The following is a 25,756-nucleotide window of genomic DNA, read 5'->3' as shown; positions in this document are numbered from 1 at the left end:
TGCCCAGGCCCCCATAGGCACCCTTGATGCGAACGATGTAGAGCTGGCCATGCCCACCCAGTAGGCCATATGCACTTTAGCTACGCCCACCCAGTAGGCCACACCCATCCAGGCCATACCCACCTGCCCCCCCCCAGGGCAACTGCAATGCTGATGTGGCCCTCAATGAAATTGAGTTTGACACCCCTGAGCTAAGCCAACAAGTAAGTAAACTATAGAACTATTGTATCAGCCGATAATTAAAACCATTAGGTTTTAAATGTTTCTGCCTAAGTTCCATTCTCAGGGTCTTTCTGGAGGGATGCAAACTACAAGGTAAAACCCTGCTTCAGGTGTTCTCTCTCTTCACCTCATAAATGTTAGACATACTAAGCCTCCCCACCTAGGATAATGTGTACTGGAAGGGTCAGTGTCATCTGGAGATAATCCTAAATTTACTTACTAGCAAAACATGTAGGACTTTTAAGAATTAAAAACAACACTTGAGTTCCACTTTAAAGCCTATAGTACAGCGCTATCCACTTGTATTTATATGGCTGAAGTGAATCTATTCTGTACCTACTGCAGCTTTTGAAGTTTTCGTAGGTAGCTTCATCTAAAACAAATTGCAGTAATTATTTTAGTGGTTGTAATTGTTTTCAGACCTGAGTTGGTTGAAATATATTTAAATATGCTGAAGGTAATTATCAGAACATAATTAACAATATGGCCATGCTCATAATAAATTGCCGGAAGTCCTTTTATTTCTAATAGAGTTGCATTAGAGAGAAACCCAAAAGGTATGCTATCTTTTTTCTCTATAACCTCATAATGGTCTCTCAGTTTAGGTCTCACCTTTTCAATCACTATTCAGGCAGAACTCTTTGAAATCAACAGGAGTTGTGTATGAGTAATGACTGTTGGACAGCAGCTTTTGTAATTGTTTTCTCACTCTTTGAACTCAACGCTTACCAATTTTTTTAAAAAAATAAGTTTGGCAACAAGTTATTATAGGATTTTACTTTACTAAGACTGATCATATGCTAAGCTGCCTCCCACTAAAGCAAAAGGGGATGGGAAATTTAATTTGTTTTACTTGATGTTAGCTTGAGTCATAGTGACAGTCATTCTTCATGTTTGTCTTTGTACTTTTTTCTGACAGCTGGATAACCTTAAATTTAATTACTTCTGTGGTATACATATTTATCAAATACCACCTAGGGAGAATATGTCAAATGAACTCAACAGTCATGTCAAAATGACATCTTGTCCTTTGACATTTTCTAATTAAGAAAAGGAAGTACACATTTTTAATATGAGATCATGGGAATTATGTAGTGATTAATTTAAAGTTTTAAAGTAAGCTAGAATGCTGAAATTTGTACAGGATGTACAGTGTGTAGTGCACTGCATATTTTTTTACCTATTATAAGAACATAAATAGTTAAAATGAATGAACCCTAATCCTAGTACAACTATCTGAATTTTTTCTGAAGAATGAAAAATAACAGTCAAGTATCCTCAGCAGAAGTCTGTATGTGATTAAATATTTCTACCCTTTTTTATCCCTAGTCTTTCCAACAATTCTTTCCAATAACATTTTCTCTGCTTCATACTTTTCCCACCTCCGAGCCCTAACAGCCAGAATAAACCACTATAAGGTATAATTTAAGACACCAGAATAAAATCATGAATAGGGGGAGATGAGAGTCTTTTAATATAGAGTATTTTTATTCAGTGCTTTCAGATACTTGCACTTATCTTCTTGCTACAAATATAAATATAAAACACATTCACAAATATTCTTAAGAATCTCTGAAATTGTTAAATAAAGTTAATAGTATTCCCAGAATATAGAATACTGAAATAATTATCTTCAGTTGTGAGCAAATTGCTTATTCCATTTCCTCAATTATGAAATAATATGAACGTCTAATATTTCTTTTTATAGGAAGGAGATATAATGCATTTTCCTTATATTATTTCCTAAAGCGCTTAAAAAGTGGATGAATATGTTTATTTGAAGATGCCTTGCTTCGTGAGGTTTGATATTCCATGTAAACTGTATCATCTGCTCCAGACATGGAACTCATTGTGCCATAATGTCGGGATATCTAGAAAAGAACATAAAAAATAATTTTATTTACTTATTTAAACCGTTTATATAGCCACTTATCTTTCAACTGGCTCCAATCAAAAATTAAAATACATATAAAAAGAATTAAAAGGCATATAAAAGGACATTTAGAATTTTAAATGACATACCTTCTTTAAATCTATAAATAAGACTATAGCCTTTTTAATACAAAAAATCAAGTTGCACTGAGTATATTTAAACAGCCACTCACAACTTAGTACTTTTGCATAAAAACACACAGATAAAATGTGATTGGAGCATGGGCAGCTAGGATAAATCATACAGTTTGAATAAAATATATTCTTAAACAACCGAATGATTTTAGTACAAACAACAAACCTTAAATGATGAAAATGGAAAAATTCCTTCAGTGCAAGAGTAGGGCTAGTGATAACCGGCTGAAAGAAGGGGAGGGAATTCTATAAATTTTCTTTTTTTTTAGTATTGTGCCGCTTTCCGTATTATTTTGGAAGAATTCAGGGGAAAACTTCTGTATGGTCTAGAGCAGGTGTAGGCAACCTTGGCTCTTTTATGACTCATGGACTTCAACTCCCAGAATTCCTGAGCCAGCATGGCTCAGCTTGGAAGCCTCTCCCTTTCCCCTCAGCATGGCTGGCTCAGGAATTCTGGGAGTTGAAGTCCATGAGTCATAAAAGAACCAAGGTTGCCTACACCTGGTCTACAGTAATTATAAAACAATTCAGGATACAAAAATTAAATTAAGTTGAATTTTAAGTAATTAGGAGTACTACAGGGTGGCAGGATTTCAACTCAATACTGTCCCTCAACTGTTTACATTCTTCTATTAATTGGAAGACCTTCCATAAATTACAATGTGCAAAATAACGTATTTGGAGAAAGAAACATCAATAACTGTGATATTTTTGGTGTGCTATGCTGATAATATAATTCTGATAACTGAAAAAGCAAGAATCTGCAAACTGTAGTAGTGATAATTAAGGAGCACAATAAAAAAATTGGGACTAAGATTAAGAAAACCAAACTGATGAGATCAAGTAAAAGAACTGACAAAAAAAGTTGAAATGGCAGACAGCTTTTGTCATTTAGACTCAATCTATCAACAGTAAAGAATTAACCAGTCAAGAAATATGTCACAGACTAGCACTTGGAAAAGATTCAGATTCTCTGATGTACCTATACCTACAAAGATCAGAATTTTATAAGCTATGGTATTATCTGTGACACTCTACAGAAGCAAAAAATGGATTTTAAAAGAAACAGAAGAGTACTGACACTCTTGAACTTTGTGGTGTTGGAAAAGAATATCATAGGCTGCCAAGGAAACAAAGACATGGATAACTGAAGAAATCAGTTCAGAGTTCTCACTTAAGGCACAAAAGGCTAAACTCAAATTTTCATATTTTGGACAAATTATGCAAAGACGTCTGGAGAAGGCTGTAATGCTAGGAAAGGTAAGAGGAAAAAAAGATAACCACCATAAGATTGACAGATTCAGTTACATTTGCCTTAAACCTAACACTAACCCTCAGCCATTGAATGAGACAGTTAAGCAATTGCTCATGCAATTGCCTTGTTCAAGAACCGCAAACCTGGTACTCCAGGTTGCAATCTCCCAGGTTGTTAAGCAGATCAAGGAAAAGCACTGTCTGTGGAAGGATTTTAGCTCTGCACTCAGTTGAGCCAGGTAATCCTCTCATTTTTAAATATTAGTGCAGCCTGCCAAAGAATTTTTCCTCCCCTCCATGCACAAGGGAAATCCTTCAGTGAGCTGCAGAAATAGAACTAAAATCCTGAAGATTTTAGCTTTTTTCCTGCAGCCTGTAGAATTATTTCAACTCCGCTCTATTGCCTCTGCTTGTAACCTTCCTTGGTTTCCCCAATTGGCTTTCTGGGGAAGCAGGCAAGGAAGGCTGCAAGTAGCATTCACATGATTATGGGGCACATGGCAACCAGTTGTAAATGTGAGCCTGTGACCATGCACCTAAAATGCAGTCATGTAATCACCTGGGGGTGGGGGAGACATTTTACAATGTCCAGAAGTGCTTCACGGGTTGTAAAGACCCATTCCAAGGCTATCATAAGTCAAGGACTACCTGTACAGAGGTGTTGGGTACACTGCTGGAAAACATGAAAGACCATGGGGATTTAATACTATTGTAGCAGATGGAGAAGTCCTAGGCTATAATGAATGAATGAACCTTTATTGTCAAAGTACAACCATGTATACATTGAGATTGGCTGAGCCTCCCTTCGTGCCCCCACCCCCAACTTTACAGTGACACAAACCCTCCATCTTATTACACCATGTGAGCTAATTGCACAATGCACTGGCCTCGCAAGTTAATCATGCATAAAGTTTATAACATTATTTCCTGTTCAAAAGCCTAACAGCCCATGGATAAAAGCTGTTCCTTCAGCCTGTTAGTATGGCTGGCTATACTCCTATATCTCCTACCCGATGGTAGGAGAGTAAAGAGATACTGTCCAGGGTGTGAGTCATCCCTGAGAATTTTCCTCACTCTTCCAAAACATTCCCTTGAGCGCTAAATGTAAAATTCTAAAAAATTATTGGAACACTTTCCTTTTATATAAAATTTTCTCAATTACGTGATTTAAATGGTGCCCAACTTACCAAATTGACTCTGGGTTCTTGACATAATAATAACTACTTGCCTGAGATGACTTTGAGCCATATTCTCCTGCAACCACCTCTTCCTCAGCATCCATATCAGTAGCTTGTAAAACCTTTTGGAGGAGCTGCTGCTGCTCTTCTTTGGATGAAAACATAAGCTCTTCCTCTTCCATACCTGCAAGTTTAGTAATTACCTGGAAACAGGAGGAGACACAGTATTATTCGATTCTATTCTTTACCATTGTTACCATCTCAAGGGCAAAGTGCCTATGCTGAGTCTTACATGGGGCTACCCTTGAAGAGCATTTGGAAGCTATAGTTGGCGCAAAGTACAGCAACACGAGTAGCTTTGGGGCCCCCCAAGAATGGCCCCTGTAACACCACTCCTCCGCAAGCTGCATTGGTTACCAGTCTGCTTCCAGGTGCAATTCAAGGTGTTGGGGATCACTTTTAAAGCCCTTCATGACATGGGTCCAGGTTACTTGAGGGATCATTCCCCTCCCCCTGGGATTGGCCCGTACCACTCGTGCCAGAGGAGATCTGCTGTGGGTCCCATCAGCCCAAGGATTCTGGCTAGTGGGGTCCAGGAGGAGGGCTTTCTCTGCTGTTGCTCCTGCCCTCTGAAACATCTTGCCCCTTCCCAATATGAGGTTGACCCCAACCCTCCTATCTTTTCATAAGGGCCTAAAGATGTGGCTCTGCTAGTCGGCTTGGGGCCCCAGTGGGGGAACAGTGCAATGGAGTTATTGACTGAGTAATAACAGATCCCCTTTCCCTCCCACTCTGCCCCTGCCCTCCCCGTGTCCTTGGTTTTAATGTCTGATTTTAACTTATGTTTTAATGGTATATGTAACTGTAAGCCACCCAGAGATACCCTGTGGTAAGATGGGGGGAATACATATTTTTTATACATAAATAATAAATAAATCTGGCTTCCCCATTGACTTTGCTTGTGAGGAGGTTGCAAAAGATGACCTTGGGACCCAGCAACGGTCATAAATATGAACCATTTGCCAAACATCTCAATTTTGATCACATGTTCATGGGGCTGCTATAAAGGTCTGTGAAAGATGGTCACAAGTCACATTTTTCAGTGCCATTGTAACTTTGAACAGTCACTAAATGAGCCATTGTAAATTGAAGACTACCCGTATAGAATTTGTCCGATGAGCAGAAACATAATTACAATGCAACAGCTATTTCACTTAAAGTTAAAATGGACTGATTTTCAGCCGTTACAATATAATAAAAATATTGGACCTCAGGTGGCACAGTGGTTAGACTGCAGTAATCTCTAACTCTGCCCATAGTCTGCAGTTTGAACATCTGAACAGTAGAACTTATGATTAAAGCTGTGTTCTCAATTCTGCAAATTACACATAACAGAATTACCTTAAAGCTATAGCCTTGATCTACTAGAAACCTTTGACGTTTTGTAGAATATGCCATTTCTTGAGTGTCCTGAGAGACCAAAGAATAAAAAAAGGCATTGTATTCCTCTGCAATCATTCCTGAACAAAAAAAAATAGTAACGGAAGATTAAGTTCACATCAAAGCAAGTCAAAACTTTAAAGAAAAAAAAAAGTTTTGTTGGTTTTCTCTTGTCTACAAAAGTTTCTTCCTACCATCCATAATTAAGTATACGGATAACAATATTTCTGCCAAATTTAAATTTACAGATTAACAAAAGGAAAGAAAACCTCAAATTTTTCTCAGCTGAAAAATCATGATTTCTTCCAGGAAATTTCTAGTAAGTGCGTTAGTGGAAAATCCAGCTAATTTGGCACATAGCCTATAGCAGAATGTATTACAGCAATTCTGCCCTCTGAAGAGGAGCAATAGTCTTCACCCTGAGTAGAAAATCCTATCCTTTCTCTGGTAAAATGGATATACTTTCAAACAAAGCATTTTTCACTCCCACTCCCTTCAATTTTTTAAAAGAAATGTACGGTGACCATCTGAATCCTGGATGCCTCCTTGAAAATACAAATAATATAGAAAATGTTATCTCGCCTTTTTACATTAAAGGAATGTTTCAAAATTACAGAAAGTTAGATGGAAAAGGAAGCGCCCAAGATAGCAAACCAGGAATCTACATATAAAACAGACACTCACATGTGAAATTGGGAGGTCCATTTTTTTAAAAAGTATGTACTTTAACAAATATAGTTTGCTGGGATCATTTCAATGTTCTTAATTTGGAAATTTGTGGAATGCAAAAAATGCATTTTATAAATTCTGGTAATTTTTTTTACAACAATTACCCTTTGTTGTAATTTAACTGTTCAAAGGCTTAGTTTTGGATCTAAAGGAAGGAGTACTTTGCACTAAAACACCTGAGAATCCTTTAGCAAACATTCAGCCAGAAAGCGCTTATATGCATTAGTCTTAAAAACGCACCTCATACTCACGTCAGATGTCATTATTGCTAACTTTATACTTTGGCTGGTCACGTTGCTAATGGAATACCTCAATCAGTCTTTTGCCTTTGGGGTAGTGTGGCATGAAAGAATACTTCTCCAAGCCCTAATCCCATTGTAAAATAATACTACAGTGGTACAAAGCTGTTCAATCAGAATAACCAAAGTCTCTTTAACTCAAGATCTACTAAATTGTTTCTTTTAAAAAACTAAAAATATTAAGTGTTGGGAGGAATGATTAGGCAGGAAAGAGAAGATGGCCCCCCATTGAAGTACTTTTAATAATTTTGAATTTTGGCATAACCTGTGACCTTGAGCTGACAGTGACAAAACAGGACAATAGCAAATAGTATGTGCTTAGTCAGCTAAATAATGTAGTACTTTCATGCTTCAGCGTTCCATTAAAATGTTAGAATATTGCAACACAAGACTCAATTTACCTTTTTTGGCTCTTAAGACTCGACCCAGTCTCTGAGCCTCCTGTCTTCGAGAGCCCCCATGAGATGAAATTTGAATGAGAACATTGGCTTCCGGCAGATCAAAAGATGTATCACCAACCTGTAATGCGTAAGCACCTTTTAGGAAACAAACTATATTCTCATATTAATGTAGATAACCAAATCTTAGTAAGACATATTAGCTTGTGGCCAACAATGAAAAACACATGAACATGGAAAAAAAGTAAAAAGTAATTTATACATTGTTCAAAATGAGTGCTGAACCACACTCTAATTTAGTCCAATACCAAGCAGAGCAGAATCCATTACCTTGGAGATAAAGATGGTATTGATTTTGGGATTGTGTTTGAAATTCTGCAGTATTTGCATCCTCTCCCCCTGTGCTGTAGGCCCATAAATATAAGGTCTAAAAGAGACAATATGCATACACAGAAAGGATCAAATAGTTATATTTTACTTCCTGGATTCAGATACATCATACAATCTATTGTGAATATATTATAATTAAGATGAAAAAAAAAAGCACAGCAACATGCTTTCATTATGTAGTTAAGCTATACTTTTATAAAAGAACTTTCCTTTTTTTGCAGCATTTTTCTTTCTTGTTTATTTTTAGTTCACTGGAGACAAATTCATTCTGTCAGACACCCCTCCCGCCACAGAAATAAATCCTGACAGTTGTAAAATGTTATGTGCTTGATGTGTGCCTCATGACTCAACAGATCAGTGGGTGGAATATATCTACTAATCCTACATGAAAGGAGAGAAGCAGCTGTTAAAATAAAAAAGGTATTTTCTTCAGCTGAACCAATGAACTTGTATTTAACAGCTGTGTTCTTCTTTCCCCTTATATCTGATCACATCTAAATTACATTTTGAATTAAATTATTCTGGCCTCAAAATAGTTCCCTGGGAGCTACATTGAAAATTAACAATCAACATATATTTTTGTGACAAAGTAAACGGATGCTGCCAGAGAATAGTGGAAGTACTCCATCAAAGATACAATCTAAGGCGTCTGCTAAGTTCATATGACATATTTAAATAAAATAAAAAGCTAACACAATTCAAATTAAACATGCATCAAATTTGAAATATATACTTAACATCCAATAGAAGAGAAAGAAGGGAAAAAGAAAGAAAGAAAAAGAGGAAGAAAGAAAAGAGCTTAATACAGTATACATGAATATAAACTCGAAACTAAATCACAAACTGAGAACTGATGGTTTCTCTGAAGTTTCCATGGACCAAGTAAATATGCTACAGCATTAATGAGATAATTTAAAATATCCTCAAAGAAGGCTTTGGAAATTATTCCATATGACAAAGCCACCTTGGGAGGACTTAGGTTCAAATTTTAGCTGACTGATAGAAGTTCACTAACTGAATTTGGGTTGGTGATTCTTTTTCATCCCAACACACTTCAGACAGATATTGTTGCAGAAAAATTTGGAGGTGAAACTGATAGGGGAAATATATATGCTACCTCTGGTACTGGAAGAAACATAGAAAATAAATCTAACAGTAACAACCAAAAATGCTCAAGCTACAAAAAGCAACTACTATTTAAAAGAAACAAAAAGGGCTGAAACACATCACTACGTAAAACAATCACACTGCAGCAATTTTCCTTCAAGTTTCTATCTTGAATTTAAATTCTGCCTCTGATACTAGACTTGATTAATTTGTTTAAAATACTGCTTCTGCAAGCTATCCTGGCGGTGAAGGTACCCTACTTTTCTGCTGCATAGGTTTTTCAAATGATAATTAGTTAAACTGAATATGTAGCATTGATTTTTAGGGTGCTGGAAAACGCATGGCAAATTGTGACCAGCACTGTTACCTAGTTTGGGTAATAAAACGTCTGCAGGAAAACAAGTAAGCTCAAAAAGCACCAAAGATGCCTCACGTGGCAAATTATTCTATCAACTATATGCTTTTTTGTACACAGGAAACAGATGGATAACTGTAAACATAATATTTAATATTCTTCTCAATCAGAAAATAATTTTTTGTTCTTCAGTCACTAAGTCACGTCTGACTCTGTGTTCTCATGGGCAATAATAGCATGCCCTGTCCTTCACTATCTCCTGCAGTGGCCCAAATTCTTGTTCACTGCATTGATACTATCTAATGATCTCATTTGCTGTCCCCTTACACCAGGGGTCTTCAAACTTGGCTCTTTTATGACTTGTGGACTTTAACTTCCAGAATTCCTCAGCCAGCAAAGCTGGCTGAGGAATTCTGGGATTTGAAGTCCACAAGTCATAAAAGGACCAAGTCATAAAAGGGCCAAGTTTGAAGACCCCTGCCTTACACAACAGCAAAACCAAGTTTCTTAAAAGCCTTATTCATATTGCAGTGTTTTTAAGTTATTCTCCCTATTATCAAATAATTTCAATGTAACTGCCCTTTGAATTTAGATTACATTATTATAAAACAGCTTTAGGGCCCTTTTCATAAATTTCTCAATAGCCAAATATTCTTACTGCAGAGACGTTGTTCCTTTACAGAGATGCAAAGATATTATACATTACAATTTTGAGATGGATGGATCCCTTAGCTGTGACCTCTGGAGACCTTCCAATAGTAGCTATAAAATTCTCATTAATTATTGGGATAAAAGAGGAAACTACCTGAGGAATGATGTAGCTTTGAGATAACTGCAATCAAATTCAATTAAATATAGATTTGTCCTGACAATGCCCAATTATTGCCCCTTTCTGAAATGCAGTCCTCCACACTTCAAAGGCCCAGGATATCCTCTGCTTGCCAATAATTATGCATTTGTAGTCATAACTGTATATGTAACTTATTTGTCAAGGATTCTTTCTAACTTAAGAAATCTTTTGTCCTTGGTTGATAATTAACTCCTCTAATTTCATGCAAATGAATATATAATAAGAAAAAAGTAATACTGTTGATTTTAAGGATTTAATATACAAAGTCACCAACCGGAAAGAAGTCTTTTTTTTTTGCTTCTGATAAAGACACAAATATCTATAATTCATGATTACTTACTTGCCCAATCTAACAGCATACTCCTTCAAAGCAAACACATTGTCAGCAAAGACTATGATCTTATCATTCCTTCGTTCATGGAATTTAATCAGGAACTGGCAAGCTCTAAATTTGTTTGGGTTCATAGTATAGAGCAATATCCGCTTCTTTGTTTTAATAGCTACGTATTCTCTGTAGAATTCAGGAGACATTGGACACCAAACCTACAATTATATCCAATAAAGTACAAACTTTAGTAGGAATAGCTCAATAAGAGTTTACAACAGAAATGTGACAAGGATAAAAGTTTACAAGATTACACTGTATGATAAAAAGAAAAAAAGTATGGTAGCAGGAAAGATAAGGCAGGGACAGATATTTGCAGCCTTATTTTAAAAAAAAACATTTCTGATTACCGTATATACTTGAGTATAAGCCGACTCGAGTATAAGCCGAGACCCCCAATTTCACCCCCAAAAACTGGAAAAAGTTATTGACTCGAGTATAAGCCGATCCGCCGTTCTGCAAGCCTCTGCCGCCAGCAGAGGCTCGATCCGCCATTTTGCAAGCCTGAATACACAGGAATACCCTGTGTAGCTGCGGCTCGTCGGCAGGTCTCCGTTCCTCCTGCCGACCTTTGGGGAGGTTTGGGCGCCTCCCCAAACCTCCCCAAACCTCGGCAGGTCTCCGTTCCTCCTGCCGACCTTTGGGGAGGTTTGGGCGCCTCCCCAAACCTCCCCAAACCTCGGCAGGTCTCCGTTCCTCCGCGCAGACCTGCCGACCTTTGGGGAGGTTTGGGCGCCTCCCCAAACGTCCCCAAACCTCGGCAGGTCTCCGTTCCTGTTTGGGGAGGTTTGGGCGCCTCCCCAAACCTCCCCAAGCCTCGGCAGGTCTCCGTTCCTCCGCGCAGACCTGCCGACCTTTGGGGAGGTTTGGGCGCCTCCCCAAACGTCCCCAAACCTCGGCAGGTCTCCGTTCCTGTTTGGGGAGGTTTGGGCGCCTCCCCAAACCTCCCCAAACCTTGGCAGGTCTCCGTTCCTCCGCGCAGACCTGCCGAGGTTTGGGGAGGTTTGGGGAGGCGCCCAAACCTCCCCAAAGGTCGGCAGGAAGAACGGAGACCTGCCGAGGTTTGGGGAGGTTTGGGGAGGCGCCCAAACCTCCCCAAAGGTCGGCAGGTCTGCGCGGAGGAACGGAGACCTGCCGAGGTTTGGGGAGGTTTGGGGAGGCGCCCAAACCTCCCCAAACAGGAACGGAGACCTGCCGAGGTTTGGGGAGGCGCCCAAACCTCCCCAAACGTCGGCAGGTCTGCGCGGAGGAACGGAGACCTGCCGAGGTTTGGGGAGGTTTGGGGAGGCGCCCAAACCTCCCCAAACAGGAACGGAGACCTGCCGAGGTTTGGGGACGTTTGGGGAGGCGCCCAAACCTCCCCAAAGGTCGGCAGGTCTGCACGGAGGAACGGAGACCTGCCGAGGTTTGGGGAGGTTTGGGGAGGCGCCCAAACCTCCCCAAACAGGAACGGAGACCTGCCGAGGTTTGGGGACGTTTGGGGAGGCGCCCAAACCTCCCCAAAGGTCGGCAGGTCTGCGCGGAGGAACGGAGACCTGCCGAGGTTTGGGGACGTTTGGGGAGGCGCCCAAACCTCCCCAAACAGGAACGGAGACCTGCCGAGGTTTGGGGACGTTTGGGGAGGCGCCCAAACCTCCCCAAAGGTCGGCAGGTCTGCGCGGAGGAACGGAGACCTGCCGAGGTTTGGGGACGTTTGGGGAGGCGCCCAAACCTCCCCAAACAGGAACGGAGACCTGCCGAGGTTTGGGGACGTTTGGGGAGGCGCCCAAACCTCCCCAAAGGTCGGCAGGTCTGCACGGAGGAACGGAGACCTGCCGAGGTTTGGGGAGGTTTGGGGAGGCGCCCAAACCTCCCCAAACAGGAACGGAGACCTGCCGAGGTTTGGGGACGTTTGGGGAGGCGCCCAAACCTCCCCAAAGGTCGGCAGGTCTGCGCGGAGGAACGGAGACCTGCCGAGGTTTGGGGACGTTTGGGGAGGCGCCCAAACCTCCCCAAACAGGAACGGAGACCTGCCGAGGTTTGGGGATGTTTGGGGAGGCGCCCAAACCTCCCCAAAGGTCGGCAGGTCTGCGCGGAGGAACGGAGACCTGCCGAGGTTTGGGGAGGCGCCCAAACCTCCCCAAACAGGAACGGAGACCTGCCGAGGTTTGGGGAGGCGCCCAAACCTCCCCAAACAGGAACGGAGACCTGCCGAGGTTTGGGGACGTTTGGGGAGGCGCCCAAACCTCCCCAAAGGTCGGCAGGTCTGCGCGGAGGAACGGAGACCTGCCGAGGTTTGGGGAGGCGCCCAAACCTCCCCAAACAGGAACGGAGACCTGCCGAGGTTTGGGGAGGCGCCCAAACCTCCCCAAACAGGAACGGAGACCTGGGGAGGTTTGGGGAGGCGCCCAAACCTTCCCAAACGTCGGCAGGTCTGCGCGGAGGAACGGAGACCTGCCGAGGTTTGGGGAGGCGCCCAAACCTCCCCAAAGGTCGGCAGGAGGAACGGAGACCTGCCGAGGTTTGGGGAGGTTTGGGGAGGCGCCCAAACCTCCCCAAAGGTCGGCAGGAGGAACGGAGACCTGCCGAGGTTTGGGGAGGTTTGGGGAGGCGCCCAAACCTCCCCAAACGTCGGCAGGTCTGCGCGGAGAAACGGAGACCTGCCGAGGTTTGGGGAGACGCCCAAACCTCCCCAAACGTCGGCAAGTCTCCGTTCCTCCGCGCCCTGCCTGCCTGCTTCTTTCCGCTGCGGAAAGAAGCAGGCAGGCAAGGCGCGGAGTTTGGGGAGGTGCGCGCGCACCTCCCCAAACCTCCCCAAACTTCGGCAGGTCTCGGACGGCGGTGGCTTGGGAGAGGTGCGGGCGATCCCGGAAGCACCAAAGCCTCGGCCGCGCACAAGTCCTCGGTAAGTTTTTTTTGTTGACTGGAGTATAAGCCGAAGTGGAATTTTTCAGCCCAAAAAGTGGGCTGAAAAATTCGGCTTATACTCAAGTATATACGGTATTTAAAACTCCACAAAGAACTATTATCAACTTCCGATTCTATCCCTAGCAGCAACTGACTAAAGAGAAGCCATTTCTCTTCCCTGTTGAAGATTTTTCCCTCAGAGAGAAGACTCCGGAAAAGTGTGTTATGGTAAGGAGTTGCAAATAGGGAACAAGAAGACTGAAATCATAAAAAAAAAAGAAGAGGCAGATCAAGCCAGGATCTCTAAAACAAGGCACATACAGAAATTTTACTTCAAGTATGAAATGTCCAGAGTTTTATATCCCAATTTTAAGTTAGCTGAGGAAAAATATTGCTGCTGGAGAACGTATTTGCTGGAGTCAGCGCACAGCTAGCACTGAACAAAACATTCCTTACCTCAGCACACTGGACTTTAGCAATATAACCACTGTTTTGCAATTCCATCCAATTGGCTTCATAGAGTTTAGGCCCAATCAGGAAATTCAGGTCTACAATTTTGTCATCTTCTCGGACAAGAGTGGCTGTTAATCCAAGCTTGCAATGGGCCTGAACAATAGTGAGCACACGCCTGAACATTTTTGCTGAAAGAATTGTGCAAAAATCAGTGAGATCCTGTCTGAGGAGTATTTAAAAAATATAGCACCATGTTAATTTTTCACGCCATAAGTGATATTAAATCAGAATCACACTGAATGGGAATCCTATGTTAAAATTAGATGTGTTTAGTTGATTTCCATGCATATGTCTACATGATCAGTTTTGTAACAACAGTATTCCTTATCCAATTCATTTCATGAATTAAATCTGCAGAAAATTAAATAGTATAAATTAGGGCAAATCATTGCTGAGTTGGCTAATATCTAAATCCAAAAATCATGCACTAGTGGGATTTTTTTAAAGTTTCCACCAACAAATAAAAATCCGCAGCAATTATCATTAAGCTATAAGTACAATAAAAGGCGTATCTTTGATGTTTAAAAATGTATCAAACTGCAGCATTCATGCTAATGTATTGTTTCATTTTACATGTTAGATTCATTATAAAGGTATACTACTTTTTACAAAGCAGTATTGTCAACATATTTCACAATAATCAGGGTTCCTATAATTCAGTAATGAAACCTGGGCTGGGGCAAAACAATAGCCAGGTATTGGGGCTTTACCAGGTATGGTATGCACTTCATCAAGGATCATCAGCCCCCATTCTTGGCTCTTCAACCATTCCATCACTCTCTCTGCCTCCCACGACCTCTTTGTTGTGTGTCCCAACATGGAGTAGGTGCTGATAGCTATAGAACAGCCAATTGGTTTGTCTTTGGCATCAGAAGTAAATCGGCAGATTTGGCTATCATCAATGGTAGACCACATCTTGAACTGGGCTTTCCACTGCTCCACTGAGACAGCAGAATTACCCAATACCAGGCACCGCTTACGAACAGTGCAAGCAGCTGTTACACCTACAAGAGACTTGCCAGCACCTATAGTGAATGAAACAAAAAATTGTCAAAACTTTGCATGGAATGTACTACTATTCAGAGAATAAATAATACTGAGCCAGATATGTCCCACTTAAAAGAGCTTTGAAAGGTCTAACCTAGTCCCTATCAAAAAAAAAAAAAAAACAAAGATACCAACATGGTCTGAAAGTAACTCATGCCACTGTTGCTGAAACTAATTATAAACTTATGTATAAATTGTTATCAGATAAGAATTCTGTATGAGATGCTCAGATACTGAAATGAGTAGTGTGCAAGAGGAAGAAATAGATAACAAATATGGACATCCCATGAAACAAATGCTATTTTTACTAGTATTCTCTCAGAATCTAATCTCAATCAGGTAATGTTAAAGAACATTCCGTTTCAAGAGAATCCACTCACCACAAGGCAAGACAATAACCCCAGATCTAGCACGACCATTTCCAAACATTTTTCTCAAACTCTTCTCCTGGTATGGTCGGAGAACAGCTGTGGGTTTCAAGTCTATGTTAATATCTGGATTCACAGAATCATTTCTGAAATCATATTCAGCAAGCAGAGGGTACTCCAGCTGAATGCAACGCTTCTGAAGCTCTTCAATCATTTCCTAGAGATGGAAACAAAAAGGTAAGAGGGTCTTTCACAGTTCTTCTATTCTGTTACTCATTTAAAGTTATAGGAAAGTGCTTAAAATTTTCCATAAAGTTTGAGATGTCAGGTTGCACTTGCACTCTCTCTCTAAAACACACACACATTAGAGCACTGGATCGCCAATCACAAATCCAGAAACATTTTCCATACTCTGAAAAGATTTCATGAGTCACAAAAGCAATGCTTTACAAATTACTTAAGCAAATATATTTATGTTTAGTATTCGAGCAAGATTGATATAAAAAGCTGCACACCCTCTTATTTTGAAATTGTTAATTTGATTGAATTGTCACACTAGCCGCTATCATGTTCAGTGCTTATAAGTATAATAGACGATCCTACAGTGGCTATGTGGGAGGAAACATTTTATTATTATGAATTCACATCTTAAGACACAGGAGTGGCTTGATGCAATGCAAGGCAGTATCTGTTGAAGTCCTATAGGGATACTGAGTATCTAGAACTCCTGGTGGAGCAGGCAACCATGAACTTTCTGTGATGTTTTGATAGAAGCACATGAATGCAATTGGGAAGGAGACTAGTATCACAGAAAAAGCCAAGGATTTCCTCCTTTAATTTCCTATTAAAGTTACATACAAACTGTGTATGTAACAGCCACGCTATATTTTGTGTTTGTGTGTAAATTTTATTGAAATTTTTAAAGGTAAGAATAAGACTAATACAAACTAAAAATAGAGTAAAAAACAAAAAACAAAAGGTGCAAAAAATAGTAGTTCCAACTGTTCACCCATTAGTCCCAAGAGGAAAAATTCTGGTTTCAGTTGTATATTAATCTTTAAAATCTTCTGAATCAAGTATGCATTTGAACCCAACATTTTCGAGCTGTTTTCACATCCATCAAGTATAATAAAATCACCCTTCTTAATGTTCACATTACCAGCCTAGGTTTGAAGTACTTTTATGCATTCTAAATGATTTTTATGATGTTATGTATCAACAGTACATCATTTTATAAAAATTATCTTTCAGATTATAACATTTATTTATTTATTTTTGGGACTTATATGCCGCCCTATCTCCCGAAGGACTCAGGGCGGCTAACAACAATAAAACACAATGATACAAATGTTAAAAAAGATTAAACTAACAACCCCAATGATAAAATGATAAAATATTAAAAATATTCTACTTAAAAATCCCTATCATCAGTCCAGGTCAGCCTGATGGAAGAAAAATGTTTTAAGGCCGCAACAAAAGGACTGGAGATCCGGGGCCATCTGGAGCTCAAGGGGAAGTTGATTCCACAGGGGTGGTGCCCCCACAGAGAAGGCCCTCCCCCTGGGGGTCGCCAGCCGACATTGTCTAGCTGACGGCACCCTGAGGAGGCCCTCTCTGTGTGAGCGCACCGGGCGATGGGAGGTTGTTCCTGGCAGCAGACGGTCCTGCAAATATCCCGGGCCTAAGCCATGTAGGGCTTTATAGGAAAGAACCAGCACCTTAAATAAGTTTCAATTCTTTCAACCACATATTTTTCCATTGTTCCATCTGCATATTATAACCAACATTTTAACCCACTTTATATATTCCTTGTTTTGTTTCAAATTTCAATATTTATACATTTTTGAATTCACATTTGTCATCTGTAGAGAATTGTTTCAAAATCATATACAATGTGCTATATTGTAAATTCTTTATCTACTTTAAATCTTTCTCATAACTGTAAATAAGAAAACCACTGACAACTATGTTCCTCTACCTTCGGTTGTTCTCTTGATTTTATTTTCTATTCCCCTTGATATAATTATAGTATAACGTTGTGTTTGCCTATTATTTTTCATCTATAGAATGCTTCTTGTGCTGCAAGCCACAAAGTTTTTTTCAGGCACAGCCTAGGTTTGTCGCTATTCTATATTCTCAATATGGCATGTCTAACACAATGATTTTTTAAATCTATTGTACATAGACCTTGACTTTGTTTACCACAAATACAAATGCCGTCCAAAACGTGGGTCATGTTCTTCTAATTCAGACATGTGAAACTCACGACGTCATGTGACATCGCGCAACGTATTGGAGCTTTTTCCCCATTGCGGGCAATGGAGTGGGCGTGGGTGTGTTGATTAATGAAACGTTCAGAAACCAACCCACAAGCTCGGAAAAGAAATCTTTACCCTCATCCTACACCCGAGCTACAGATATTCACCACTATTGCAAACTTTGTCTTTTATAGACTGCAGTTGTGAGCCTAACTGAAATCCCTAACTTCTAGCTGCTTGACTTGCAAGTTTGACCACAAAAACCTCAGTTCCTGCCATCTACTGACAAGGAGCAGCTGGAGAAGTACAGGTGAGCAATCTCAAGGTTTTTCCTTGTCTGGAGACTGTCAATCTCTGCCAAAAAGCCATCATACTCCTTTAACTAGTTTGCCATGGAACCACCACAGAAACTAGAGTGTTTTGGTTTGATTCCTTTAATGGACATATGTTGCAGTTATACAACACTACTAAAACAGGTTCCACTGTAGAATGAAATGCAAATTTAAAGGAAGACTAGGCAAAGAGACACAAAAGTATTTAAGGAAAAAAAAAGATTTAAATTATTGGACATCTCATCGCATCAAAAATAAGATATTATTTTATAAGTAGTTCATATTTATTTTATTTATTTAATTAAATTTTTATACCGCCCTATTCCCGAAGGACTCAGGGCGGTTTACAGGGCAGCATAAAATACAATATAAAAATAGTATAAAATTAAAATAGATTAAATTAATTAAGCCCAACAATTAAAACAATATTAAAAGCTAAAACCCCTTCAGTCCAGGCCTGATAGATCAAAAAACCAAGTTTTCAGGTCCCGGCGAAATGTACGCAGATTGGGGGCGGTCCGAAGTTCCACCGGTAAATCATTCCAAAGGGCAGGCGCGCCCACAGAGAATGCCCTCCCTCTGGGGATCACCCGCTGGCACTCCTTAATCGCCGGCACCCTGAGAAGGCCCTCCCTGTGGGAGCGCACAGGACGATGGGAAGTTGATGCCGGCAGCAGGTGTTCCCTTAGATAATCCGGACCCAAGCCATTTAGAGCTTTATAGGTCACTACCAGCACCTTGAATCTCACCCGGAGGGCAACCGGAAGCCAATGCAGCTCACGGAGAAGAGGTGTTGCACGGGAGTATCGGGAAACTCCCATAACAACTCGCGCGGCTACATTCTGCACCAGTTGAAGCCTCCGCATGGTCCTCAAGGGCAGCCCCATGTAGAGAGCATTGCAGTAGTCTAGCCGGGAGGTCACGAGCGCATGGGTGACTGTGCGTAGGGCATCTCGGTCCAGATAGGGCCGCAACTGGCGCACCAGACGAAGCTGGGCAAAAGCCCCCCTGGTCACGGCTCCTATATGGTCTTCGAAATTGAGCCGTGAATCCAAGAGGACGCCCAAGTTGCGAGCCCTATCGACGGGGGGTAACACCTCACCCCCATCATTAGTGATGGAACAACCTGGTTAACCCGAGATGCCGGTATGCACAGCCACTCAGTCTTGGCAGGATTGAGACGAAGCCTGTTTCTCCCCATCCAAACCCGGACCGCCTCCAGGCAACGGGACATCACGTCGAGTGCATCACTGGGTTGGTTTGAGGTGGAAAGAAAAAGTTGGGTATCATCAGTGTACTGATTATACCCCACCCCAAAACCACGAATGAGCTCGCCCAGCGGTTTCATGTAGATGTTGAACACGAGGGGAGAGAGGACCGACCCCTGAGGGACTCCACAAACAAGAGATCTCGGGGCGGACCTCCCGTCAACACCGACTGCGAGCAGCCCAGGAGGTAGGAGAAGCATATTCCATATGCTTCTATTAGAACAGTAAGGTATAAGTAAATTCATGTACTTACCTGCTTCACTTCAAAAGACACAGTTTGAGTTTCCTCTTCCTCTTCTTCATCTTTGTCCATTTGTTCATAAAATTCAAATAAGTCAGCAGGGACATCTGGTTTATTCTGACCGTCTGCCCCTTGAGAGGTGGATGGCCCACTATTTTCACCAGACTTTGAAATCTAAAATAGATACGATTTCTCAACTGAGTAGAGAAAAATGAAGCCAGAAAGAGGCTCGTTTTATCACTGGGAGAGGCAAAGAACATTTAAAGAATGTATGAAAGCAGACTGTGCAGATACAATAAAGTGTAAATAAATCAACCCTTCCCTAAGGATTAATAGTGGTGACAATAGGCACAAAAATATGTGGCATATTCACCATACTGAAAAGGAATTCTTATAAAGAGAAATCAGATTTGACATAATTGTTCAACTATTGTTACAGAATAAAGCAAATAGCTCCCACACCCTATATAAAGTGTGTGGACCATAATCTCAACCTACTGCAGATTTGCTCTTGAACGTTTCAGTTATGAGTTCAGTTTCTTCCCCCTCTGCATTTCTCAGGCGACACTCCCTAATAACGTGGTCCTGAAGAAGTTGCTGAATGACTTCAGGGTGGGTGCTTTCCACGAAATACCTAGCAAGTATTAAAAAAGGGGAAGGGAGAAAAAAAATACAAATAATTCCACAAACATTATAACTTTTTACTATTTTAACATCTTCTTCTATAGAAACATATACAGGGTTTTGCATTTTCTTCAGGTAATGTGCTATTCAATTGGAGAAACACAAAGAATTTATACCTGACTATATCCTTAAAGAGACAATGGCCACATTTGTACAATAAGAAACCACTAATCTTGGGCCAACAAGTCACAATTTGAAAGAGCATACTCTGGTTAGCTTGGGTTATTCTGTTAATTGAATTTGGGTGTTTGTTGCATTTTGATTTTAGTTCCTTTGTTTTTTCTGCAGAGACATCGCATATTTATTTGTTTGAACCCATTTGATTTTGTTTAATTCCTGTTGACACTGGCCATCAAAAAGTTGTTCTTATTTTTAACAAGTTATAATCGTATACATTTCTGATTCAATCATATTTTCTTCAAATACCTTATGAAAACAAAGTTTGTTAACTGAGATGGCATCAAAGCCAAAACCAATACCAGAACACACAGATGAAAATGTCATACTCCATAACTCAGAAAAAAAAAATCATGCAAGTAACTTTTTACCTGTTATGCTTCAGGACCAGCTTCACCTTTCCATAACTAACAGTACATAGCTACAAGACAATAATATTAATTAGAAATAGATGAATAAAATCTATTTGTATTACACATAAAATTAGGTGACTACAGTTAACTTTCATCAAATTATTCCATAAGAAATAGAAATCAAAACTAAATGTTTGGCTACAATTCATAAGAAAAATTGCCTTAAATATTGATTTGGACCATATGATTTCATATGCTTTCTCCCAATTTAGCACTCTTCAGATGCATTACACCAAAATATTTATCATCCAGATGGGGACAATTGATGCTCTACTACTTCTGAAGATCCAAAGGTTGGAAAAGGCTGATTTAGCAAAACCCATCATAACAACTCTCTGAAGCAGGTTCTACCACCTGTGCCCATATTTTAGCATCTACTAACAAAGTCTGTGTTCTTCTAAAGAGTATTATCAGGGACAAAAAAAATATTAGGGAGGTCATAAATGGCCAGAAGTTTGCTTTCATAATACGATTACTGTATTCTTGTAAAATCCTAGCCGTTCCGTAACAGCAAGTGGGAGCATTGGTTTATTACCCTGAAAAAAGCAAGCCGTTTCTGTCACTTATACCTAACTTGAATCAACCTTTCTCTACTTGCATCCCAGTTTTTTGTCTTCCTGAATTAAGCTGAAGTAAACAATCAAATGTAAATACTAAAGTACATGGCCTATTTCTTTCATTTGATTTCCAAAATAATTCTTGCCATGAAGCTCTGTACCAAAGCCAAACACAAGAGAAGATGCAGTATCTCTTGTGATGTTTTATTCACCACCCCCCCTTCCCCACCATCCAGCCCTTTGTATCCTGAACATGCAATTAGATAATGAATTGTGTACCTTAATAAACTGAATGATCCCATCAGGCACACCAGTCTTACTCAGTTTTTGCAGATATTCAGTAATATCGCTGGTTTGCAAACCCACACTGACAGCAGCATACAGGGAGTAAGCAGTCAGTTTATATTCATGGACATGGGTAGGTCGGCAAACTGGCTCAGCAATGGCCACAAGAAAATCCTGGGCATACTTGTACACAGGTGAAAAGGCTTCTAAGAAAACATGGCCATCAGGAGCCTAGAGAATAGACAAAAACTTTGAAGATAACCAAAATAACTACATGTACCAAAGCTCTTAAATATGAGGCAAGGAAAAGAATTTACCCTAATCAATTCAATTTTGTGAATGTATTTGTATTTCTGCTTTAGTGGTGAGGCAAGGGGACATGTGGCCTTTTAGATATTATCGAGCTACAGCTACCAGCATCTCTCATTATAGGTTATGCTGGCTGAGGTGTTCATGAACTGAGTCATTAAAAAGATGCTCTGAACATAAATGGCATCTCCAAACCATCTGAAGAGGAGAGTGATATTTCTCACAAAACTACGCAAAGAATGAATAAAAAGTTTGATGTAACATCCTAGAAAATTCATCCACAGAGCAAAAATATTCCTTCTGCCTGCATGGTTGACTTTTTGAAATTCTCTTTCTCCCCGCTTCCCCCACTACACACCAATCACAATCACACAAAAATCAGGCACCGTATAATAATAAAACAACAAACATTCCTTCCAGCTCCTTTAAAATGGATGAATATGTATAATGTGAAATGCAGAGAGAACTTGGGTCTCATTTGTCACATGAATCAAATAGGTATGGTGAATCAAATAGGATCACATTTAGAAGCTAGCAGATAGGAAACAATAAGGTGTATGTTTCCTTCCTTCGAACAAAACTTTTTTGAAAAGCAATGCATCTAAAAGGACTTACCACCCACAATGGGCGTGAGGAATGGTCAGCTTTCAGTGGCATCTGGTTCCTGTAGTCTTTTGCACCATATTCATCAACTTTGGTCCCAGAATCTTCCACTTGCTTCCCTGCAGCTGATGGAACTGCTTCTTGGGACTCTTTGCCTGTAAGGTCATATTCTTCTTCCTCTTCCTCCTCATAATGGCGTTTTTTCGATTTCTTCTTATCTGGAAACCCAACGATAGTTAAACACACATGCAGTTCCACAACTGTTTTCCCTTCAGCCAAAAAATGCCAACACAAATGGAGCTATTTCCTAATGCAAAACTTTGAGGGAATCATGAATGTCAGCATATTGTACTGGCTTCAAGAAGTAGCTGTTCTTGTGTTCAGATAGGGATCACTTAAGGTGAACCAGGCTGGGAACCATTGTTTGAGCTGTTCCAAGGCTTCTTCCCACTTCCTTAGTTAATATTCCAAGGACAAAACATACAGCTATACAAATTACGACCAGCTTTCCTTTAGATTAAGTGAAAGTTAGGCTTATTACTCTGAGAATGTTTTTCTCTAAATCAACAGAGAAAATCAAAACATCACAAGAGATGCTGCATCGTAAATCTTATTCAAGGACTTGCCATAATTCAGAGAGCACACGAAGATTTTCCATGGGAAAGTGTCCACGTACAAAATTGCTCATTCTTGGGTTATAGGCTCAAGGTTGACTCAGCCTTCCATCCTTCCAAGGTAGGTAAAATGAGGACCCAGATTGTTGGGGGCAATTAAGCTGACTTTGTAATAATGCCGCTTGGGGTGTGTGTGAAAGCCCTAATAAGCAGGCATATACATCGAATGAAGGCTACTGCTAAGCTTGTAAGCCGCCCTGAGTCTTCGGAGAAGGGCGGGATATAAATGGAATTAAAATATAAAATATAAATAAATATAGCAAAAAAAAAGGGGAGCAGATGAGTGTGCAAAAACAACGTCTTGCTTTAAAAAGAGAACAAACAAGGCGAGTACGTGAAGCACCGATTTATCTCAAACAAGGACAGGCTGTTAGTCGTCAAATGCATCACCGCTTACAAAGCTAGCAGCGCGTTACGTTTTGTAAGAATTAAAGAGAGCCGGCATTAGGTTCAGGAGGAAGACTACGAGGAGAAACCCAACGGCGCCAGGTCTGGAAGAACTTCCCCTTCGAAGAAACAACGACCCGAAGGCGAGACTGGCTCCCCGAACAGAAGCAAAACAGCTTCTAAAGCAGGGGTCTTCAAACTTGGCCCTTTTATGACTTGTGGACTTCAACTCCCATAATTCCTCAGCCAGCTTTGCTGGCTGAGGAATTCTGGGAGTTGAAGTCCACAAGTCATAAAAGGGCCAAGTTTGAAGACCCCTGTTCTAAAGTGAGAAAGCCGAAGAGCGTCCCAAGAAAGCGCCGGCGGCTTACCTCGCTCCTTCTTGCCCATTTCTGAGGCGCTCCGGCGACGCAGCACCGCCCGCGAGCATCTCCCCCTTAAGTCCCGCCCCTTCCGGAGCGGGAGAAAGCGAATCCGGTTGCTCCTCCTCTGTGACGTCATCACGGGACCCTCGAGGAGGAGGAGGAGGAGGAGGGGGACCGAATTTGCAGTCGTCCGTGATTGGCTCGCTTTCTCGCTCGGCAAGGAGCGGGCGGGACAAATCCTGCCAGGACGCAAGAGCGAAAACTTTGCGAACAGGGGATGGGAGACCTCCAGGAAATCTCAGGGCTGTAAGCAGGACTAAGGGCGGAAGGTTGAAAAAAAACGAAAGGACGGAATTCACGTCCTCACAGCTTCCCGTATGATTGTCAAACGACAACTTCTAGGGCAGGGCTGAAGGAATCTTCTTCCCTTGGAAACGTTTTTAATCTTTGTAACGTCCTCGCATTCAAGCAAGGTCTTTTTAATTCAATGAGACCCCCTGCTGTGAGGGAAATGGATGTAGGACTTCAGCCATCAGTAATGGTTGGGTGTTTTTCCCGCCTTCATCTGTTCGCAATGGAACAGCCATGAGACTGGAAGGGAGAGGAGAAGAAGCAACTCCTGCTTCCCGTAGCTCAGATTAGGTGGGCTTTTGGCTTTTTGCAGAATAAATACCAATTATGAAAATACTAAAAGCTATATTTAGGTCCACCATGTAAATTAGGGACTCTTCACCAAAGAGCAGAGATATCATATCCTAACAATGTTGACTTGGAGCAGAAGGTCTGTCCTCCACCACCACCCTTCTAATAAAGCAGGGGGGTCAAACTCAATTTCATTGAGGGCCGCATCAGCATTGCAGTTACCCTCAGGGGACCGGGTGGGTATGGCCAGGGTGGGTGTGGCCTACTGGGTGGGCGTGGCTAGAGTGCATATGGCCTACTGGGTGGGCGTGGCCAGCTCTACATCATTGGCATCAAGGGTGCCCATGGGGGCCTGGGCAGGAGTGGGACAGATCTGAGGGTCTCAGGGCCAAGGCAGTGGGGGCCATTCCCTCACTGTTTCCAGGATGGCTTCGTGGGTCACATGAAACCACTTCGTGGGTCAGATCTGGCCCCCGGGCCTTGTGTTTGACATGTCTGTAATAAAGGGATAGAGTAGAACAGAGCTGGAAGGGACCTTGGAAGTCTTCTAGTCTAGCCCCCTGCTCTAGCAGGAGAACCTATACCATTTCAGACAAGTGATTGTCTAATCCAGACATGTCAAACACAAGGCCCGGGGGCTGCATCTGGCCCACGAAGTAGTTTCATGTGGCCCGCGAAGCCATCCTGGAAACTGAGGGAACGGCCCCTGCTGCCTTGGCCCAAGCCCAGGCTGGCCGGGAACCAATGTACAATTTCGTAGTGATCATCTATGCTGAAATACATTCAGTCTTAGCTCCATAAGGCCGTCTGGAAACAGCGAGGGACTGGCCCGTACTGTGTCGGCACTGTCCCCTGGGTGCATGCTGGGGAGGTATCACCCTTTGTGAGGAATGAAGAAATGTAGCATCGCCTGGAAGCGGCCAGCACATGGCCCTGCCAACTTTGAGCAGACTAGGAGCATGGGAGCATTGCACTTCTCTTCAGATTCGTACTACCTGGCTCAGCCTCTCAGCACTGTGAGGAGAGCACCCTGCTGCCTGCCAAAACCGGGCAGGCTGGGGGCTGGGCAGCAT

General features: G+C 41.5%; 1 protein-coding gene across 1 annotated transcript; it reads right to left on the bottom strand.

Annotated features, from left to right (window-relative positions):
* Positions 1-1,677: 1,677 nt before the first annotated feature.
* ERCC3 (ERCC excision repair 3, TFIIH core complex helicase subunit) lies at positions 1,678-24,148 on the bottom strand. The gene is made up of 15 exons (XM_083349853.1): positions 24,048-24,148; positions 22,628-22,833; positions 21,698-21,934; positions 20,820-20,869; positions 20,086-20,221; positions 19,600-19,761; positions 15,501-15,705; positions 14,784-15,098; positions 14,017-14,201; positions 10,630-10,832; positions 7,918-8,014; positions 7,591-7,708; positions 6,123-6,241; positions 4,772-4,924; positions 1,678-2,093 (listed from the first exon to the last, which is right to left on the bottom strand). Exons 1-15 carry the CDS (start codon positions 24,064-24,066, stop codon positions 1,959-1,961), a joined length of 2,340 nt encoding a protein of 779 aa, XP_083205979.1. The 5' UTR covers positions 24,067-24,148; the 3' UTR covers positions 1,678-1,958.
* Positions 24,149-25,756: the final 1,608 nt, after the last annotated feature.

Source organism: Vipera ursinii (assembly GCF_947247035.1).
Source record: "Vipera ursinii genome assembly, chromosome: 1".
NCBI lineage: Eukaryota > Metazoa > Chordata > Lepidosauria > Squamata > Viperidae > Vipera > Vipera ursinii.
The sequence above is the reverse complement of the archived record's forward strand: the minus strand, read 5'-3'. Positions and strand labels throughout refer to the sequence as shown.